Here is a 17,205-nt window from a genome sequence, read left to right as displayed (position 1 = left end):
ATCTCAGCTCACTGCAAGCTCCGCCTCCCGGGTTCACGCCATTCTCCTGCCTCAGCCTCCCGAGTAGCTGGGACTACAGGTGCTCGCCACCAAGCCCAGCTAATTTTTGTTTTGTATTTTTAGTAGAGATGGGGTTTCACCATGTTAGGCAGGATGGTCTCGATCTCCTGACCTCATGATCTGCCTGCCTTGGCCTTCCAAAGTGCTGGGATTACAGGCGTGAGCCACTGTGCCCGGCCTAAAAAAAAAAACCCATCTTTAGGATGATTCCTTTATTAAAAAAAATTTTTTTTTGTAGAGGTAGGGATCTTGCTATGTTGCCCAGGCTGGTCTCGAACTCCTGGCTTACAAGAGATCCTCCCATCTTGGCCTCCCAAAGCGCTGGGATTACAGGCATGAGCATGATGCCCAGCCAGATTCTTTTTCAGTGACTGCTCAGAGGGCTAAATCTCCATTGCATTTTTAAGTAGAGCAGCCCACCTTCTCCAGTATCATCTGCAACTAATTTCTCTAAACACCTCTTTGATTATTTTTTGCCTAGTAAGCATTGTTGAAGAGGAAAGCACCAGGGAAAATTTCTAGGTTCTACTCCATGTCCTTGTTTCCGAAGTGTCCCTTCCTTAACCTGTTCTGTCATAACCTAACCTGTTTCTGGACTACACACTCTGGGTTCCAGAAACAACATCTTTGGGTCCTCTAAGCTTACCACTGTTGCTCTCAGGTTGGGGGAAACTGTGGGGGGCACTCAGACCTTCCCTTATTTGCATAGCACATTATGGGAGCAGTTAACTCACCTGGAGTAGTCAAACATGTATTTTGAAAGTGGTGATGCCTGCTGGAATCTTAAAGGCAGTGGTTCTCAAACTTTGGCCTGATCAGAATCATCTGGGGAGCTTGTTAACGACTTGGATGTCCAAGCCCCACCTCAGACCTTCTGAGTCAGAATTCCTAGGGGTGGGGCCTGGACATTTGTGAGTTTAACAAGCTCCCCAGGTGACTCTGATGAACACCAAAGTTTGAGAACCAGTGTTAGCATTGTCTTAATCAGGTGAAAGACAGTGGGGAGTCATTTTAGGAGAGAAGGTAGCAGCAACAGAAGTGCAGAGAGCCCAAGAGGAGATACAGTCAGGAAGATAAATCTCTGCTCTGTCTTTATCTCCCTTGAACAAAGTGGTCAAATAAAGGAGGTTATAGGAAATCTCTTCGTTCAGGCCGGGTGTGGTGGCTCACGCCTGTAATCCTAGCACTTTGGGATGCCAACGAGGGTGGCTTACCTGAGGTCAGGAGTTCGAGACCAGCCTGGCCAACATGGTGAAACCCCGTCTCTACTTAAAATACAAAAATTGGCTGGGTGTGGTGGCGGACGCCTGTAGTCCCAACTACTCGGGAGGCTGAGACAGGAGAATTGCTTGAACCTGGGAGGTGGAGGTTGCAGAGAGTTGAGACCATGCCATTGCACTCTAGCCTGGGGGACAAGAGCGAGACTTCGTCTGAAAAAAGAAAAAGAAATCTCTTCGTTCAGGCGTGTCCTCCTTCTCTGTGTGGTTTTCCATGTGCAATGTATTTATTTATTTATTTTGAGATGGAGTCTCACTCTGTCACCCAGGCTGGAGTGCAATGTTGTGGTCTTGGCTCACTGCCGCCTCCGCCCCCAGAGTTCAAATGATTCTTCCGCCTCAGCCTCCTGAGTAGCTGAGACTGCAGGCGCGTGCCACCACAGCTGGCTAATTTTTGTATTTTTAGTAGAGACGGTGTTTCACTATGCTGGCCAGGCTGGTCTCAAACTCCTGACCTCGTGATCCGCCCCGCCTCGGCCTCCCAAAGGGCTGGGATTACAGGTGTAAGCCACTGCACCTGGCCGTGCAATTTATTTTTATTTTTTTTAAGGCTAGTCAAGTGAAGCAGTGGGCGTGTAGAAGGAACAAAGAAATCTGTAACTGGTTGTGATCAATTAGTTTTAAACACCACTGCACCCGGACCAGCAGCAATGTACAATTTGAAAGAACAATGCACTCCTTTCAGAAACAGCTAAAATAGCCCATCTTTTTCAGAACATAAAGAGGTTATCAAGGGCTGGGGGGAAGGGGTTATTGCTTAATGTTTGGGATGGTGAACACGTTCTGGAAATGGGTAGTACGATGGTTGCATGACATTGTGAATGTATTTAATCCTATTGAATTATACCTTTAAATATGGTTAAAATGTTAAATTTTATGTTACGTATGTTTCACAATTTTAAAAAGCCTAGGTTTTTTGAGGCATGAAATGATAGCTGCAAAAGATGTTCAATCTTAGCACATTGCTGCTGCCCCAGGTGTGTGTGCATAGGAGATTATGTAAGGGAGGCTCAACTCACAACACATGATCTGACAAAGTACAAGTGTATATTCATGGGAACGAGGGAAAAGATAAAACTTTTGAAATTGTAGTGAAAATCTGACATAAATATAGGCGATGCCTGGAACACTCTTCACTGGCCCTTTTGCCTGGTTGACTCCTGGGTTCCATAACACTTCTTTTGGAGGACCTTATGGGGCAGCATCTTTCAAACTTCACTGTGCCTAAGAATCACCTGGCGACCTTGTTAAAACTGCAAATTCTCATTCAGTAGATCTGAAGTGAAGCTCTAGCGACATTTCTAACAAGTTCCCAGGCGATGCTGACACTATAGACAACAGACTATACTGGGGGGTTGTGTAAATTTAGTCTTCCGTTTCCTTTTTTTTTTTTTTTGGAGACAGAGTCTCACTCTGTCGCCCAGGCTGGAGTGCAGTGGCACGATCTTGGCTCACTGTAACCTCTGCTTCCTGGGTTCAAGAGATTCTCCTGCCTCAGCCTCTCTAGTAGTTGGGACCGCAGGTGCCCGCCACCACGCCCGGCTAATTTTTATATTTTTAGTAGAAATGGGGTTTCACCATGTTGGCCAGGCTGGTCTTGAACTCCCGATCTCAGGTGATCCTCCTGCCTCGGCAACCCAAAGTGCTGGGATTACAGGCATGAGTCACTGCGCCCGGCTAAATTTAGTTTTTCTTAGTTCACCATTATATCCTCACGTCCAGCAAGGTGATTAGCACATAGGAGGTGCTTAAGAAATATTTATTGAATGAATGAAGTATTTAAGGTTGGTGTAGGAGGTTCACACACTTTGCGCAGTTGCCTCATGCTCTGTAGAATAAGGATATTAGTACTAAATTATTTCTGATCTTACCACCTTGCTGTGTAAACTCTAATCTTTGAAATAGAGGCCGTAGACACGTGGATTGTGATGAACCCTGTTATGCAAGCCTGAGGAAGCCTTGCTGTGGTCTACAACCCTTGGAAACAAATTCTCTCCAGCCAAGGAGGGAGCGGAGTGCAAGTAACCTGCTGGTGTGGGAATTTCCAGATTTTGGTGCCTGAGTAATTGCTATCTTGGCCTCCTCCAAATCAAAGAAATTAACAGCTTGTTAAACAGAGTGTGTGTGGAGGTTCATTACCCCAAATTCCACGCATTTAATAATATTGCCATTATTTACTATTATCGTTTAGGATGATGATAATGACATTGGCAGTTGAGCGATGAAGTAGGTGGGGAAGTTGGGGGAGGGGACAGAGGGTGTGAGACAGCCGGAGAAAGAGGAACTACAACTCCCAGAATCCACCGGGAAAGCCCACGGCGCAGCGGCGCCCCACCCCTCTCGGCGACCAGGCCCGCCCCCTCCGATGACGTCACCTCTGTGACGTCACGGCGCCCAGAGCGAGGCTGGGGTAGGGAGGCCGATTGAGCAGGAGTCGTCCGCTTGTAGTGGAGGCTGCTAGGAGCCGGTCAGAGGGTGAGTGGGGAACAGGCGAGCGAGCCAGAGCAGGCAGGAGGGAGCGTCGCGCGGCGCAGAGGAGCGCCGGGGCCGGGCCGCGGCGGAACCACAGCCAGAGAGGGGCTGCCCGAGCCGGGCGCCGCGGGGTCCCCACCCCCACCCGGCCGGACAGTGCCCGGTGTTCCCCCGTGCGGGGGGCGGCGGCGGCGGCTGACGGGACCGCCGGGACCGCGGGGGTGTTGCCACCTCCACCGAGGAGCCGGCGCGGCCGCGGGCTCCTCAGAGCCGGGGCCCGGGGCCCGTGACAGACGGGCCGAGGAAGGGAGAGAGGCGGCGGCGGGGAGGCGGCGGCGACACCATGTCATCTCCCAGTCCGGGCAAGAGGCGGATGGACACGGACGTGGTCAAGCTGTATCCTTCGTGGAGGGGAATTCGGGATGTGTGTGGGGGACGGTGTGGGGATGCCCAGGGCACCCCCGAAACCACTGCAAAGGCCGTGGGGCACTCCAGGCCACTGTCCGAGACTCCCCTCCTCCCCCAGTGCCTACGGCGGCTCCTTGGCACCTCCCAGGGGCCGAGAGCCTTTTCAGCTCGCCTTTTTCCCGCAGCACCCCGAAATACGCGTTGCTACTCGCTCTTCCTGTATCCCCACAGCCCGTGACTTTCCTCCGCGACGTTTGGACTCCCAGACGGCCTTATTTCTTTTTGCAGGACCAGTCGCCTCACTCTCTACCACCGAGCCCATCTTCAGGGTTTCTCTCTCCTGTTTGCTCGCTCTGGATTTAGGGACTCAAGGCAGAAATTCCCAACAGGGAAGCCTTTCTCCCTTTCTTGAGATGTCCCCCATTTCCTCCAACCACAATGCTGCTTGAACTGGGGTCATTCAAGCGACCTCTTTTATCCCTAATTCCTTTCTATATTAGGAAGAGAGTCGCCTGCTCATGGCCCCCTCTTCTAAGAAAGAGCTCTGTGTGTTTTCAATCAGTCCCTCCTGTTAAGCTTTCTGGTCCCCGGGAGAACCCTACTGTTTTCCTTTCCACTGACAAAGCCTGTCCCACCCATAGTTGTATGTGATGAAGACCCCTAGGCCCTCCAGCAAGCCACCCTCCATGTTGTGGGTATGACAGCCGGGGAAAGAGGAGCTCCTGGACAAAATAGTCCCTGGACTGGCCACTTGGGCAAAACTTCCTCTGTGAGGGTCAGGTTCTTGGGGGAATACTTGCCCTGATGTCGCCAAGTGACACCCTTTATTTTCTGCCCCCTCCCCCCAACTTTATGCACTCTGGAGGCTGCAGTGGGAAAGCCGTAACTGATAAGAGCCCTTCAGGCAGTGGTTTTGGTTGAAGTCCAGACTGATTATTTAAGGACCAGCTAGAGAAATTCGCGAAGGTTCCTGTGACAAATCAAGAATTTGTTTTTTGAAGGGTAATTTAGAGGGTGGGGGGGAGCCCAGAGTTCTGAACAGCTAGTCCTTGGGGAGGGGGGAAAGTGGGGGCTTAGGGGGTGGTAGTGTGGAACACAGTTTAAAAGTCCTGTCTCGTGTTTCTCTCCCTTCTCCCCATCCCCCCACCGTTTCCCCCTGTTGCAGGGTTTTGTTTATATAACTCAAGTTGTTTGGCTAAATTCTTCAGGTGAATTCCTTTTTTCTTCCTTTTATTTGTTGCTGTTTTTGATTGTTTTACCTCTTTGTAGAGGTCAGTGATTATTGTCAAAAAATTCAGTTAGGGAATTTGCCGAAGTTTTAAAAAAGTAGTTTTTGCATATGGTTTGGCAATGGGGGGATGGGAGGGAAGTTGTCTGGGCAAGATATTTTTTAAAAATAATCTTTTCAGAAATAAGGTGTTTTTCTCCTTGCTCAGGGAAAACTTGGCTAGAAATTAGGAGCAGTAGAAGCAGACTTCTAAGTTTGTGGTTTGGAGTTTAGAATTTTTTGGGGGTGGGAGATTAGAGCGGAGCAACTAATAAAGCGTAGTGTACCTAATATATATTCAGGCACAAGTGAAATCAACTCTTTATGAGCTGTTTGTGGCTGTGATTGTTTTGTAAATGTGTGGATGATACCAGTAATGTTGGCTTTTCATAAGGCTGCAGGAAAACTTGTAACTGACTGTGTGTACATTTTAGACAAAGCAGTTTCAGGTTTTATTTTTGTTTAGAAACTAGGAAATGACATGGTGGCAGAATCTGATTTATTTTTATCTTGAATTGAGAGTTACTGTCACACCTAATGCGAATTTCTACCTAATGTTTCATTGGGATGGAGTGAAGAGATAGAATTCCAGCTGTTTGTGATCGTTGTCAGAGTCTCAAATTATGTACATAGACATATTTTTAAAAGATTGAGGATAAAGAGGGGGGCCTAACTTGACCTGATGCCTTTTCCATACAGTGCCTTTTGTTCATTTAGTAGTTGTGGCATCTAGAATGATTACCGCATTTAGAAGTCGGGGTGTGGGGGGTGGAGAGGGAGAGGAAAACAGACAAAGAACAGCAGGGTGTCTTTTTTTTTCTCCCCCTAAGTGGCTTATTTCATAGCTTATTTTTAGTAGAAGATGAAGAAAGGCAAAGATGCATTGGCCTTCTGTTCTTTCCCCACCTTCCTTCCTTTCTGACAAAAGAAAGCAGAGGCGCTTTAAAATTGTAGATCTGAGATAGGAGGATAACAGTTTCAAGATTTAAAAGTCAGAGGTTATTTTTGTTTCGTGTTTATTTTCTGGTATAACGGAGTTTGGAAGTTAAAATGTTTCGGATTTCCTTTTGTGTGTGTTGTGTAGGTGAGAGATTTTGTGTCCTCCTTTCTCTGTTGAATTCACAGATCAGTAGGCCCAAATGGAGCCAACAATTTTTGAGTAAGGTATATTTAGCAGAAAATTTAAGGAAAAATTCCCCAACCCTCTCTACTAAAATGAGTACAATTGTGTGAAAAGGCTGGGGGTTGAGAAAGATGGTGGAGAGGAAGTAGGAAGAAAAGGTCTGAAGGAATGCACTTCTTGCCCCCCAGTGCCCCTTGATGATTTCTTTGGTGTGGGGAGTGATAGCTGGTTTCCTTGCAGTCTCCTGTTTCAGCCCATTTTTGGATGTCTCCTAGCGTAATTATACCACCACAATTTACAGCCTGGCAGGGAACCTATATAGTAGGAAAGTAGCAGTGTGGGGGTAGGGAGAGAAGAGGATGTGTAACTAATTGGCCGCTGCCTTCCACCACCTCACTTGGTTCTTTTGGAGACAGTCTCTCGTTGTTGTTTGGAGTCAGTGATATTTCTTTTGTGACGGGTTGGTAGGAGGAGAGCTGACTCCCAAGTTATGCAGGGAGTGAGTGTTTTGCACCAATGCACTTAATAATCTGCTGGGTGATTATGTTCTGAAACTCTGACTCATTCATTGTTTCTCTTCTGATCCTTTGCTCAGGGTTGTGCAAACCTCCCCAGGAGCCTAGAAACTGATTTACATGACTTTTGGATCCTTTAGGAATGTGTCCCAATGAAAAAACCTTGCAGTTAGCCCAGATCCTATGGAATGGTCTCGAATAGTGCAGCCATTTGTTTGCAAAGTCAGGTAGATTGGTGATCTGTGCTGCCCAGAGCCTGGCAACCTTTGAGGTTTCCACCTCCAACCAGCTGATTATTTAGATTGTCTGAGAGCTGGGGCTCTGGTGACCTTAAAGCGTGATTTGCCCTAAAGGAATATCGGTTTAAGTTCTCCCTGGTGGAGGAACAAACAGCTCAGATTACACGGGTTTCCTTGTTGGTGGGGGTTACTCGTCTCACCCTGTTGCACAGCCCTGGTGATCCTTTCATCTGTGAACCAGTGGCCCCTGCTGAAGGCTAGAGCTGCTTGTTTTGGAAAAGCGTATGCAGGCAAAAGGCCGCAGGCACCGCTCCTCAGCGCTCATTGGCTGCCCTGTTACTACCCGGAAAAGGAGGAGGGGAGGAGCTACCAAACAGCTGATGGAGTGTGTGACAAGAGAGTGTGTTTATATACAAAAGAGGTGGGGGCTGGGGAGGCCCTCTGAGTGGTGTTACAGGAACAAGTGTGTTTTCGAGGGGTGGAAAGAGGAGAGGAAAACCTGACCTGTTAGAGTACAAGAAACGTTTAGAAAAATTAAGGCTACATCAGAAAAGTAGATCAGATAATAATGGGGACCGGCATATACCATATGTACAATTTTGTAACACCCCCAAGAGTTTTCAATGATTCTTCTTTTCAGAGGGAGTGCAGTAATAAAGTAGGAAACACCCCTTTATTTATTTTTAATTTTGTAGAGACCGAGGTCTGACTAGGTTGCCAGGCTGGCCTCCCAACTCCTGGCCTCAAATCTTCCTCCTGCCTTGCCTCCCAGAGTGCTGGAATTACAGGTGTGAGCCCAGTGCACCTGGCCCAGGGCATGCCACTTTAAATGCACTTAACTGACTCATTTACAGGGATTCCAAAGTATGGCAGAAATGTCAGCTTCCCTTAAAGCATCAAGAGTGATAGAAAGGGACAGTGTCTTACACTAAATCCATTAGCAGCCTGAGTTAATTTTACAGAATCGCTGGTGTCTGCTTTAGGGTTTCAGAGGCTTTTTGTAACAAATTCAAAACCTCAGATGTTGCCGAGTGTGATGGCTCACACCTGTAATCCCAGCATTTTGGGAGGCTGAGGCAGGAGGATCACCTAAGTGTAGGAGTTTGAGGGTCCATTGAGCTAAGATCATGCCACTGCACTCATGCCTGGGCAACAGAGCAGGACTCTCTCAATTAAAAAAAAGCTGGCACGGTGGCTCATGCCTGTAATCCCAGCACTTTGGGAGGCCAAGGCAGGTAGATCAGCTAAGGTCAGGAGTTCAAGACAAGCCTGGCCAACACAGCGAAACCCTGTGTGTACTTGTACCAAAAATATAAAAAATCAGCCAGGTGTGATGGTGCGGGCTTGTAGTCCCAGCTACTTGGGAGGCTGAGTCAGGAGACTCACTTGAACTCAGGAGGCGGAGGTTGTGGTGAGCCAAAATTGCACCACTGCACTCCAGCCTGGACGACAAAACAAGACTCTTATCTCAAAAAAAAAAAAAAAATCCTCATATGTTTGGGTACCTACTTTGTGCCAGCATGGTGCTGGGAGTTTAGTAGTGAAAAATTCAGCATGGGTGGTCATGGTCCTTATGCAATTAGTTAAAACTTTTTTTAGTTAGAAAGGACAGGCTGTGGTTAGGTCATTGGTGTGTGTAGTGCCTTTCTGAGTTAACTTGCATTTACTCTTAGAGTGGACTTTTCAAGGAATAGAAAGATTAAAAAGTGAATTTTGTGTGCTAGGATGTATATGGGGATCTGTACACCTGTTTAAAAAAATTACAAAACTAAAATATTAAAATATGTAGCCATTTGTCTTTGACTTAACTTTGGCATTTTGCTGTTAATCAGTGGTTATTCTATCCCTAAGTTAGTAGTCTTTGTTACTCTTTAATTTGTGTTCAGAGTGCAGACAATTCCGTAATCTTTTAACTAGTTCCAGTGTCAATTGGGAACCTGTGGTTTGCCTCTTTATTTCCTGTGGCCTCTGTTTTAGTGAGATGATGAGATGTAAGTTGGCACAGCTTTATGGTCTTCAAGTTAAAAGTTAAAGATTTGGCAACTCTCAGTGTTCTGAATTTGTCTTCCCTGCCTAGATTTTGGTGACAAATATAACATACTGGTACTTATTTTGGTTAGGCAGGAACCTACATGAGTAAGCATTCACAGCTTCAGAACCTGATTCCTGCAGTGCAGTTCTAGTAAATTACACGCAAGCATAAAAATTCAGCTTTTTGGGGAAAAAAAATATTCTGCAGATGTGACCCATAAAAGTCCCTCCTGTATTTGTGTATGTGTGTTAGAACAACCTAGATTTGTTGGTTTTTTTAGTGTTGCGATTTTCTTAGCCCTTTGACCTGCATTTTATAGATATATTTAAAATTTGGTATTCTTTTCAGCCTTAACAGATTTGATGGTTCCAAGAATCATTGGATTTTTAGGCATGTAATCCAGACCTTTACATTACGTTATAATGTTTGCAATGTAACAACTTTTTACCTGTAGACCTACAGAGTGTACCTGTTAGTAAAATACTTAAAAGAACTTAGTTGGATTTCAAAAATAAGAAGATAATTGAGGAAAACATAGGGTTACAAGAAGGAAAACTAGTCACCTGTAATCCTACCCTTTAAACAGTAGTTCTCAAACTTTAATCATCACCTGGAGAGTTTGTTAAAACAGGTTACTGCATCCCATTCCTGGAGTTTTCTAAGAAGTTCCCAGATGATGCTCCTGGTCCAGGACCACTGTTTAAGAACTATTAGCCTTAAATGTTAACCTTATGACTTTTTTCCTATGTCTTTTATTCTCCCCGGGATATATTGTTTTCAACCTGTTGATCATACTGTATGCGTCTGCCCTGTTTTTGCTTAATATTTTTGCAATTGTTTTTTCCAGTTAAAAATAATGACTAGGGGCCGAGTGTGGTGGCTTATGCCTGTAATCCCAGCACTTTGAGAGGCCAAGGCAGGCAGATCACAAGGTCAGGAGATTGAGACCATCCTGGCTGAAATAGTGAAACCCTATCTCTATTAAAAAATGCAAAAAAAATTTAGCCCAGCATGGTATGGTAGGTGCCTGTAGTCCCAGATACTTGGGAGGCTGAGGCAGGAGAATGGCGTGAATGCGGGAGGCGGAGCTTGCAGTGAGCCTAGATCACGCCACTGCACTCCAGCCTAGGCCACAGAGCGAGACTCGGTCTCAAAAAAAAAAAAATAATGACTAGGCTGGGTGCAGTAGCTCATGCCTGTACTTCCAGCACTTTGGGAGGCCCAGGCGGGCAGATCACCTGAGGTCGGGAATTTGAGACTAGCCTGACTAACATGGAGAAACCCCGTCTCTACTGAAAAATACAAAATTAGTCGGGCGTGGTGGCACATGCCTCTAATCCCAGCTACTCGGGAGGTTGAGGCAGGAGAATCAATTCGTTTGAACCTGGAAGGCGGAGGCTGCGGTGAGGTGAGATCATGCCGTTGCACTCCAGCCTGGGTAACAAGAGCAAAACTCCATCTCAAAAAAAAAAAAGAATAGCTCATGTAATATGCCATCCCATGACTGTGCCATTGATATAATTCTTTGCCATTTTTCTCTGATGAATAAGATTGAAATTAACATCTTCGTACATAGGCTTTTCTTTGGGTTATTTCTGTTTTCACGAAATGGAATTCTAGATCAAAGAAGGTAAACATTTGAATTAAAATATTTAATTAAAAATCTCAGAGCCCTACACTCAGCGGGCTCTTGTTTTGTTTTGTTGTGTTTTAGTTGGTATCGTTTTGGCACTGAAATAGCCTAGCATAGTGATTAAAGATGAATTCTAATTTCCTCTTTGTTTAAACTTTGATGTTTTTTCTGATAATGGCGATCCTCAATTTAGGCATACTTTTGTATTCTCAGAGTGCATACTGCAAGTCGATAGGTTAAATATATTTGTGAGCAGATACATCTGACTAACAGGAGCTGTAGAATTAGTTTTGGCATCTTGGATTCTTTTTCCTCTTGTTTATTGAGGTATAATTAACATACAGTTAACTGTACATATTTAAAGTGATATGTTTGATAAGTTTTAATGTTATGTATCACCCATGAAGCTTATCCTTATCAAGATAGGAGACATATTTATCTTCCCCCAAAGTTTCTTGTACTCCTTTGTAATCTTTCTCTCCCTCCCCTCCAACCATTGATCTCATTTCTGTCACTGTAGGTTATTTTACATTTTCTAGAATTGTATATATAAGTGGAATCATTTAGTATGTACTCTTTTTGTGTAAGTTCTTTCCCTTATTCTGAGATTCACCCATGTTATTTAGTTCATTTTTTTTTAATTGCTGAGTAGTATTCTATTGTATGGATATACCACAATTTGTTTATGCATTCACCTCTTATGCTCGGTGGCATTTTGGTTATTTCCAGTTTTGGGCTATTGCAAGTAAAGTTGCTATGAACATTGTGTGGACATGAGCTTTTTTTTCTCTTGGCTAAGCTAGATAGATCATGTGGTAGGGTTTGCATGTGTGTGCGTGTGCGTATGTGTTTTGAGATAGGATTTCACTCTATTGCCCAGGATTTCATGGTGTGATCTCAGCTCACTGCAGCCTTGGCCACTTGCCTGGCTAGTTTATTTTTTTTGTAGAGAGGAGGTCTTACTGTTGGCCAGGCTGGTCTCAAATTCCTGGGCTTGAGTGATCCTCTGGCCTTAGCCTCCCAAAGTGCTGGGATTACAGATGTAAGTTGCTGTGCCCAGCCATGTTTAACAGGTAGTTTGAGTTGAATGTTTACTGATGATGATCCATACTTCAACCCCAATAAAATTGTTGTTTCACTTGAGTGTTTTTTGGGTTTTTTTTTTGTGATGGAGTCTTGTTTTGTCGCCCAGACTGGAGTGCAGTGGCGCGATCTCAGCTCACTGCAAGCTCCGCCTCCTGGGTTGACGCCATTCTCTTGCCTCAGCCTCACGAGTAGTCTGGGACTACAGGCACCTGCCACCAAGCCCGGATAATTTTTTGTATTTTTTTAGTAGCTATGGAGTTTCACCGTGTTAGCCAGGATGGTCTTCATCTTCTGACCTCGTGATCCACCCGCCTCGGCCTCCCAAACTTCTGGGATTACAGGCGTGAGCCACAGCTCCTGGCCTCACTTGTGTATTTTTAAGGAATCATGTTAAATTACATGCTCTTAAAGCACTGATTTTTAAAAAATTATTAACCTTATTTTATAGTATATGAATTTTGTTAATTTTTTAATCAGTAAAACGGATTTTATCTTACCACAATGATTGTGATACCTTTTGCTTGAATAATGATTTGAACACTTTATCTTCCTTTTTTTATTTTTAAAGACAGAGTCAGTCTCGCTTTATTGCCCAGACTAGAGTGCAGTGGCACGATCTTGGCTCTCTGCAACCTCTGCCTCCTGAGTTCCAGCAGTTCTCCTGCCTCAGCCTCCTGAGTAGCTGGGATTACAGGGGCCTGCCACCACACCTGGCTAATTTTTATATTTTTCATTAGAGACAGGGTTTTGCCATGTTGGCCAGGTTGGTCTTGAACTCTTGACCTCAGGTAATCCGCCCGCCTCTGCCTCCCAAAGTGCTGGGATTACAGGTGTGAACCACGACACCTGGCCGGTCTGGGTTTTGTTTTTTTTTATGGAGTCTGGCTCTGTTGCCCAGGCTAGAGTAGAGTGCAGTGGTGCGATTTCAACTCACTGCAACTTCTGCCTCCTGACGCCTGGCCTAAAGCATTGATTTCTAGCTGAATTTGGTCACAGCTGCTCTTCTCTCACCACCCCCATTTGAAATTAGTGAATTAAATTTTTATTGTGAAATATTTTTGTTAGCCTGAGCAACATGGCAAAAGCCTATTTCTACCAAAAAAGATAAAAAATTAACCAGGTATGGTGGTATGCACCTGTAATCCCAGCTACTCTGGGGGCTGAGGCAGAAGGATCACTTGAGCCCAGGAGGCAGAGGCTGTGGTGAGTTGAGATCATGCCACTACACTGCAGCCTGGGTGACAGGACAAGGCCCTGTTTCAAAAAAAAATGTTTTGTGGCCCTTTGTAATTACACTTTAGGAATCTGACCCATCGTGGTGGCTCAGGCCTGTAATCCTTGCACCTTGGGAGGCTGAGGTGGGCAGATCACCTGTCAAGAGTTCAAGACCAACCTGGCCAATATGGCAAAACCCCATCTCTACTAAAAATACAAAAACTAGGTGGGTATGGTGGTGCACGCCTGTAATCCCAGATACTCGGGAGGCTGAGGCAGGACAATTGCTTGAACCTGGGAGGCGGAGGTTGCAGTGACCCGAGATTGTACAACTGCACGCCAGCCCGGGGGACAGAGCAAGACTCCATCTCAAAAAAACAAAAACCATATTACACTTTAGGATCATAGTCACAAACAACTATTTTATTTTTATATTTGCCTGGAGGACACTAGCACACTTTTTGTTGATATTCTTCTCTTTGTAAAGTATTGATAAGATTTTTTTTAAACATTTCTTTAGCATTTCTAGTGAAGTTTACAGCAGTTGATAAATATTTCTGGAGCACTCTGTTAAAGTCTGAATAGTATCTTCAATTTTCACATGGAATAAACTTACGTGAAATGAACTAATAGCAGCAACTCAGTGACAGAAGGGGAAACAGACTGTAAGAGTTAGGGTATCCTTTGATATCATGCTTTTCTGGAATTTTTTTTGTGTGAGTGAGAGACGGAGTTTCACTCTTTTTACCCAGGCTGGAGTGCAATGGCATGATCTCAACTCACTGCAATCTCTGCCTCCCAGGTTCAAGTGATTCTCCTGCCTCAGCCTCCTGAGTAGCTGGGATTACATGCATGTGCCACCACGCCTGGCTAATTTTTTATTTTTAATAGAGAGGTGATCCCCCCGCCTCGGCCTCCCAAAGTGTTGGGATTACAGGTGTGAGCCACCGCGCCCAACCTGGAGTTTTTTGAAGATTTATTTATTTTTTTTGAAACAGGGTCTCACACTGTCACCTATGCTGGAGTGCAGTGGTGTGATGACAGCTCACTGCGGCCTCAAACTTTCGGATTCTGAACTCAGTCCTCCTGCTTCAACCTCCCAAGTAGCTGGGACTATAGGCGTGTGTCACCACACCTGCCTTATTTTTGTATTTTTCGTAGAGATGGGGTCGTGCCATGTTGGCCAGGCTAGTCTCCAACTCCTGGGCTCAAGTGATCTGGCTGCCTTGGGCCTCCCAAAGTGCAAGGATTACAGGTGTGAGCCACTGCGCCTGGCCTTGAGTTAATTTTTAATGAAATGGTGCTTAAAGTTTTTTGTGGCATCTTAAGAGTTATTTGATAGGTTGTTGGACACTACCATAATTAGACATTCATTTGTGATAGTTGTTATTACATTCTTTCTGATAAATTATAAACAGTTTATCTTACGGATGTTTACATGTGTGTTGCTAAAAAAAAAAAATTAAATCTGGGTTCAGTGGCCCATGCCTGTAATCTCACCACTTTAGGAGGAGTGCTTGAGCTCAGGAGATTGAGGGTGCAGCGGGCCATGATTATGCCACTGCACTCCAGCCTGGACAACAGAGTGAGACCCTGTCTCAAAAAAATTAATATTACTGACAGCTGGAACTTTTAGTTTGGCTAACAAAAAGGTGATCTGGCTTGTACCTGTTTTTAGTTGGGAGCAATGATAGTATGTTTGGTGAGTAGACTGTTTTGGTATTCAGACACAGGGATGGTGCCCTGAGCATATAAATTCCAGTGTGTTGGCTAGGCGCAGTGGCTCATGCCTGTAATCCTAGCACTTCAGGAGGCTGAGGCGGGCTGATTGCTTGAGCTCAGGAGTTCGAGACCAGCCTGGGCAACGTGAAACTCTGTATCTACTAAAATACAAAAAATTAGCTGGGCGTGGTGGTGGGCACCTGTAGTCCCAGCTGCTCAGGAGACTGAGGCAGGAGAATTGCTTGAACCTGGGAGGCAGAGGTTGCAGTGAACTGAGATCGTGCCGTTGTACTTCAGCCTGGGCAACAGAGTGTGACTCCGTCTCAAAAAAAAAAGATTCCAGTTTGTTATTTTCTAATTGCTGAAGTGTAATTCAAGTGCATTGTAGAAACTTTTGAAAACACAGTAGTCTGTTGAGGCTATTGTTGCATTAGTGGTTCTCAGTTGGGTATCACATTTGAGAAGAATTAAGTTTTTGGGGGCCCAGGTACTATGGTTATTGTCATTTCTTCTGTGTACCTCACCACATGCTTGGGGAAGGTGTCTGGTTGTTTATAGGCTGGTGCTCGTGGGGGTATCTGCCCATGCCCAGTAGAACCCAAATCCTCAAGGGCCCAGGGAAGCCCCACATAGCAGCCATATGCTTATGAGGGAAGAAGGATCCTTTTTGCCTCTCCCTGCTTTGTAGGTATCTAGGACGTTAGGTAGGCAGTGTGAATAGTTGCTGCTGATCTTCTGACCTGTTCCTGCAGAGAAGTCAGGGAGGACTAGGTAGCCCTTGTGGAGGGAGAGGTTTGGCTGGACTTTGCCCTTCTCTGGAAGACAGGCATGGTTGGCGGGTCTGTCAGTGGTAGCACTTGGAGGATCCATATTTAGGATATCAATTAATTGGGAATGGAATCTTTGTCTTTGGTTCAATCTCCTGGTTTCTAACTTTTAAACCATTTTTAGGGAAGCATTATGTGTGAAGGTAGGAGATACTCCCTGCATACAAAATCTTGTTGCTAATGTTGTGAATTATGCATTTTCTTTTTAATATTAGGCACATTTTTTTCATATATCAAGTTTTTATCATGTACACTTTTCAAGGTTTTTTGGATTATAAAATCTTAGTTGATATAATATAAATAGAAAACTAGATACGGAGTACATGCCTGGTTCATGTTACCTCAGAAGCAGTTGGGCTGCCACTTAGCCTAGCAAAAAGTAAATTTAGTTGTTTTGTCCAAAGGGTGCCAGTATAACTTTGGTGATCTGGATTTTGCTTTTCTTTCTTTCTTTTTTTTTGAGGCGGAGTCTTACATTGTCACTCAGGCTGGAATGCAGTGGCTTGATTTCAGCTCACTGCAGTCTCCGCCTCCCGGGTTCAAGCGATTCTCCTGCCTCAGCCTCCCGAGTAGCTGGGATTGCAGGCACACGCCACTATACCTGGCTAATTTTTTTGTGTCTTTAGTAGAGACGGGGTTTCACCATGTCGGCAAGACTGGTCTCAAACTCCTGACCTCGTGATCCACCCGCCTTGGCCTCCCAAAGTGCTGGGATTAGAGGCCTGAGCCACCGTGCCCGGCCTGGATTTTGCTTTTCAATTTGATGATTATATTGTATAGACAGTTTCTGGAAAGTTGATTAATTTAAAAATTCAAAATTTGGTTGGGCATTTCCATCGCAGCATTTGTATGTAGAAGGTTGATTGGTTAGAGTCATATCAATAAGAGATCACCCAAGTGTAATATAGTTGGATATAATGTTTTCATGGTCTTACTGCTGGATGTTTACTACCCTTTTGCTATTCTTTGAATCTAAACCTGTAAATAAATTAGTGATTCTCCTTGGCAGCAAAGCTTGGAACTACATAACTCTTTTAATTTTATCGCGAAAGAAACTGGGTAACAAATGCTCACTTTCGCTGGTTGCAGTGGCTGATTCCTGTAGTCCCAGCTACTGGGATGGCTGAAGCAGGAGGATTGCTTGAGTCCAAGGCTGTAGTGTACAATGATTGTGCCTCTGAATAGCCACTGCATTCTCCCACCTGAGCACTATAGTGACACTCTGTCTCTAAAAATAAAAAAATAAAAACAGTCGCTTTTATATGGCCTTTTGTTCTTACAGCTGTGAATTGTACTTCATCAGATCATTAATTCAAACTAGAGGCCGGG

The 17,205-nt window shown here is 45.0% G+C and overlaps 1 protein-coding gene across 6 annotated transcripts in view; it reads left to right on the top strand.

Annotated features, from left to right (window-relative positions):
* Positions 1-3,718: 3,718 nt before the first annotated feature.
* The window catches only part of UBE2H (ubiquitin-conjugating enzyme E2H), a 126,649-nt gene continuing 113,162 nt past the window's right edge, over positions 3,719-17,205 (top strand). For 3 of the 6 annotated variants that reach the window (XM_011939591.1, XM_011939590.1, XM_011939589.1), the window contains exon 1: positions 3,719-4,205. In XM_011939591.1, the coding sequence (XP_011794981.1) occupies positions 4,153-4,205 (53 nt within the window). In that variant the 5' untranslated portion in view covers positions 3,719-4,152. Of the gene's footprint in view, positions 4,206-5,375; positions 5,426-7,602; positions 7,747-17,205 lie in introns of those variants that run through there. The other 3 variants (XM_011939588.1, XM_011939593.1, XM_011939592.1) reach the window with 3 other exon arrangements.

Source organism: Colobus angolensis, unplaced genomic scaffold, assembly GCF_000951035.1.
Source record: "Colobus angolensis palliatus isolate OR3802 unplaced genomic scaffold, Cang.pa_1.0 Scaffold182, whole genome shotgun sequence".
Lineage (NCBI taxonomy): Eukaryota > Metazoa > Chordata > Mammalia > Primates > Cercopithecidae > Colobus > Colobus angolensis.
Note: the sequence above shows the minus strand (reverse complement) of the source record. Positions and strands in the feature narration are given on the sequence as shown.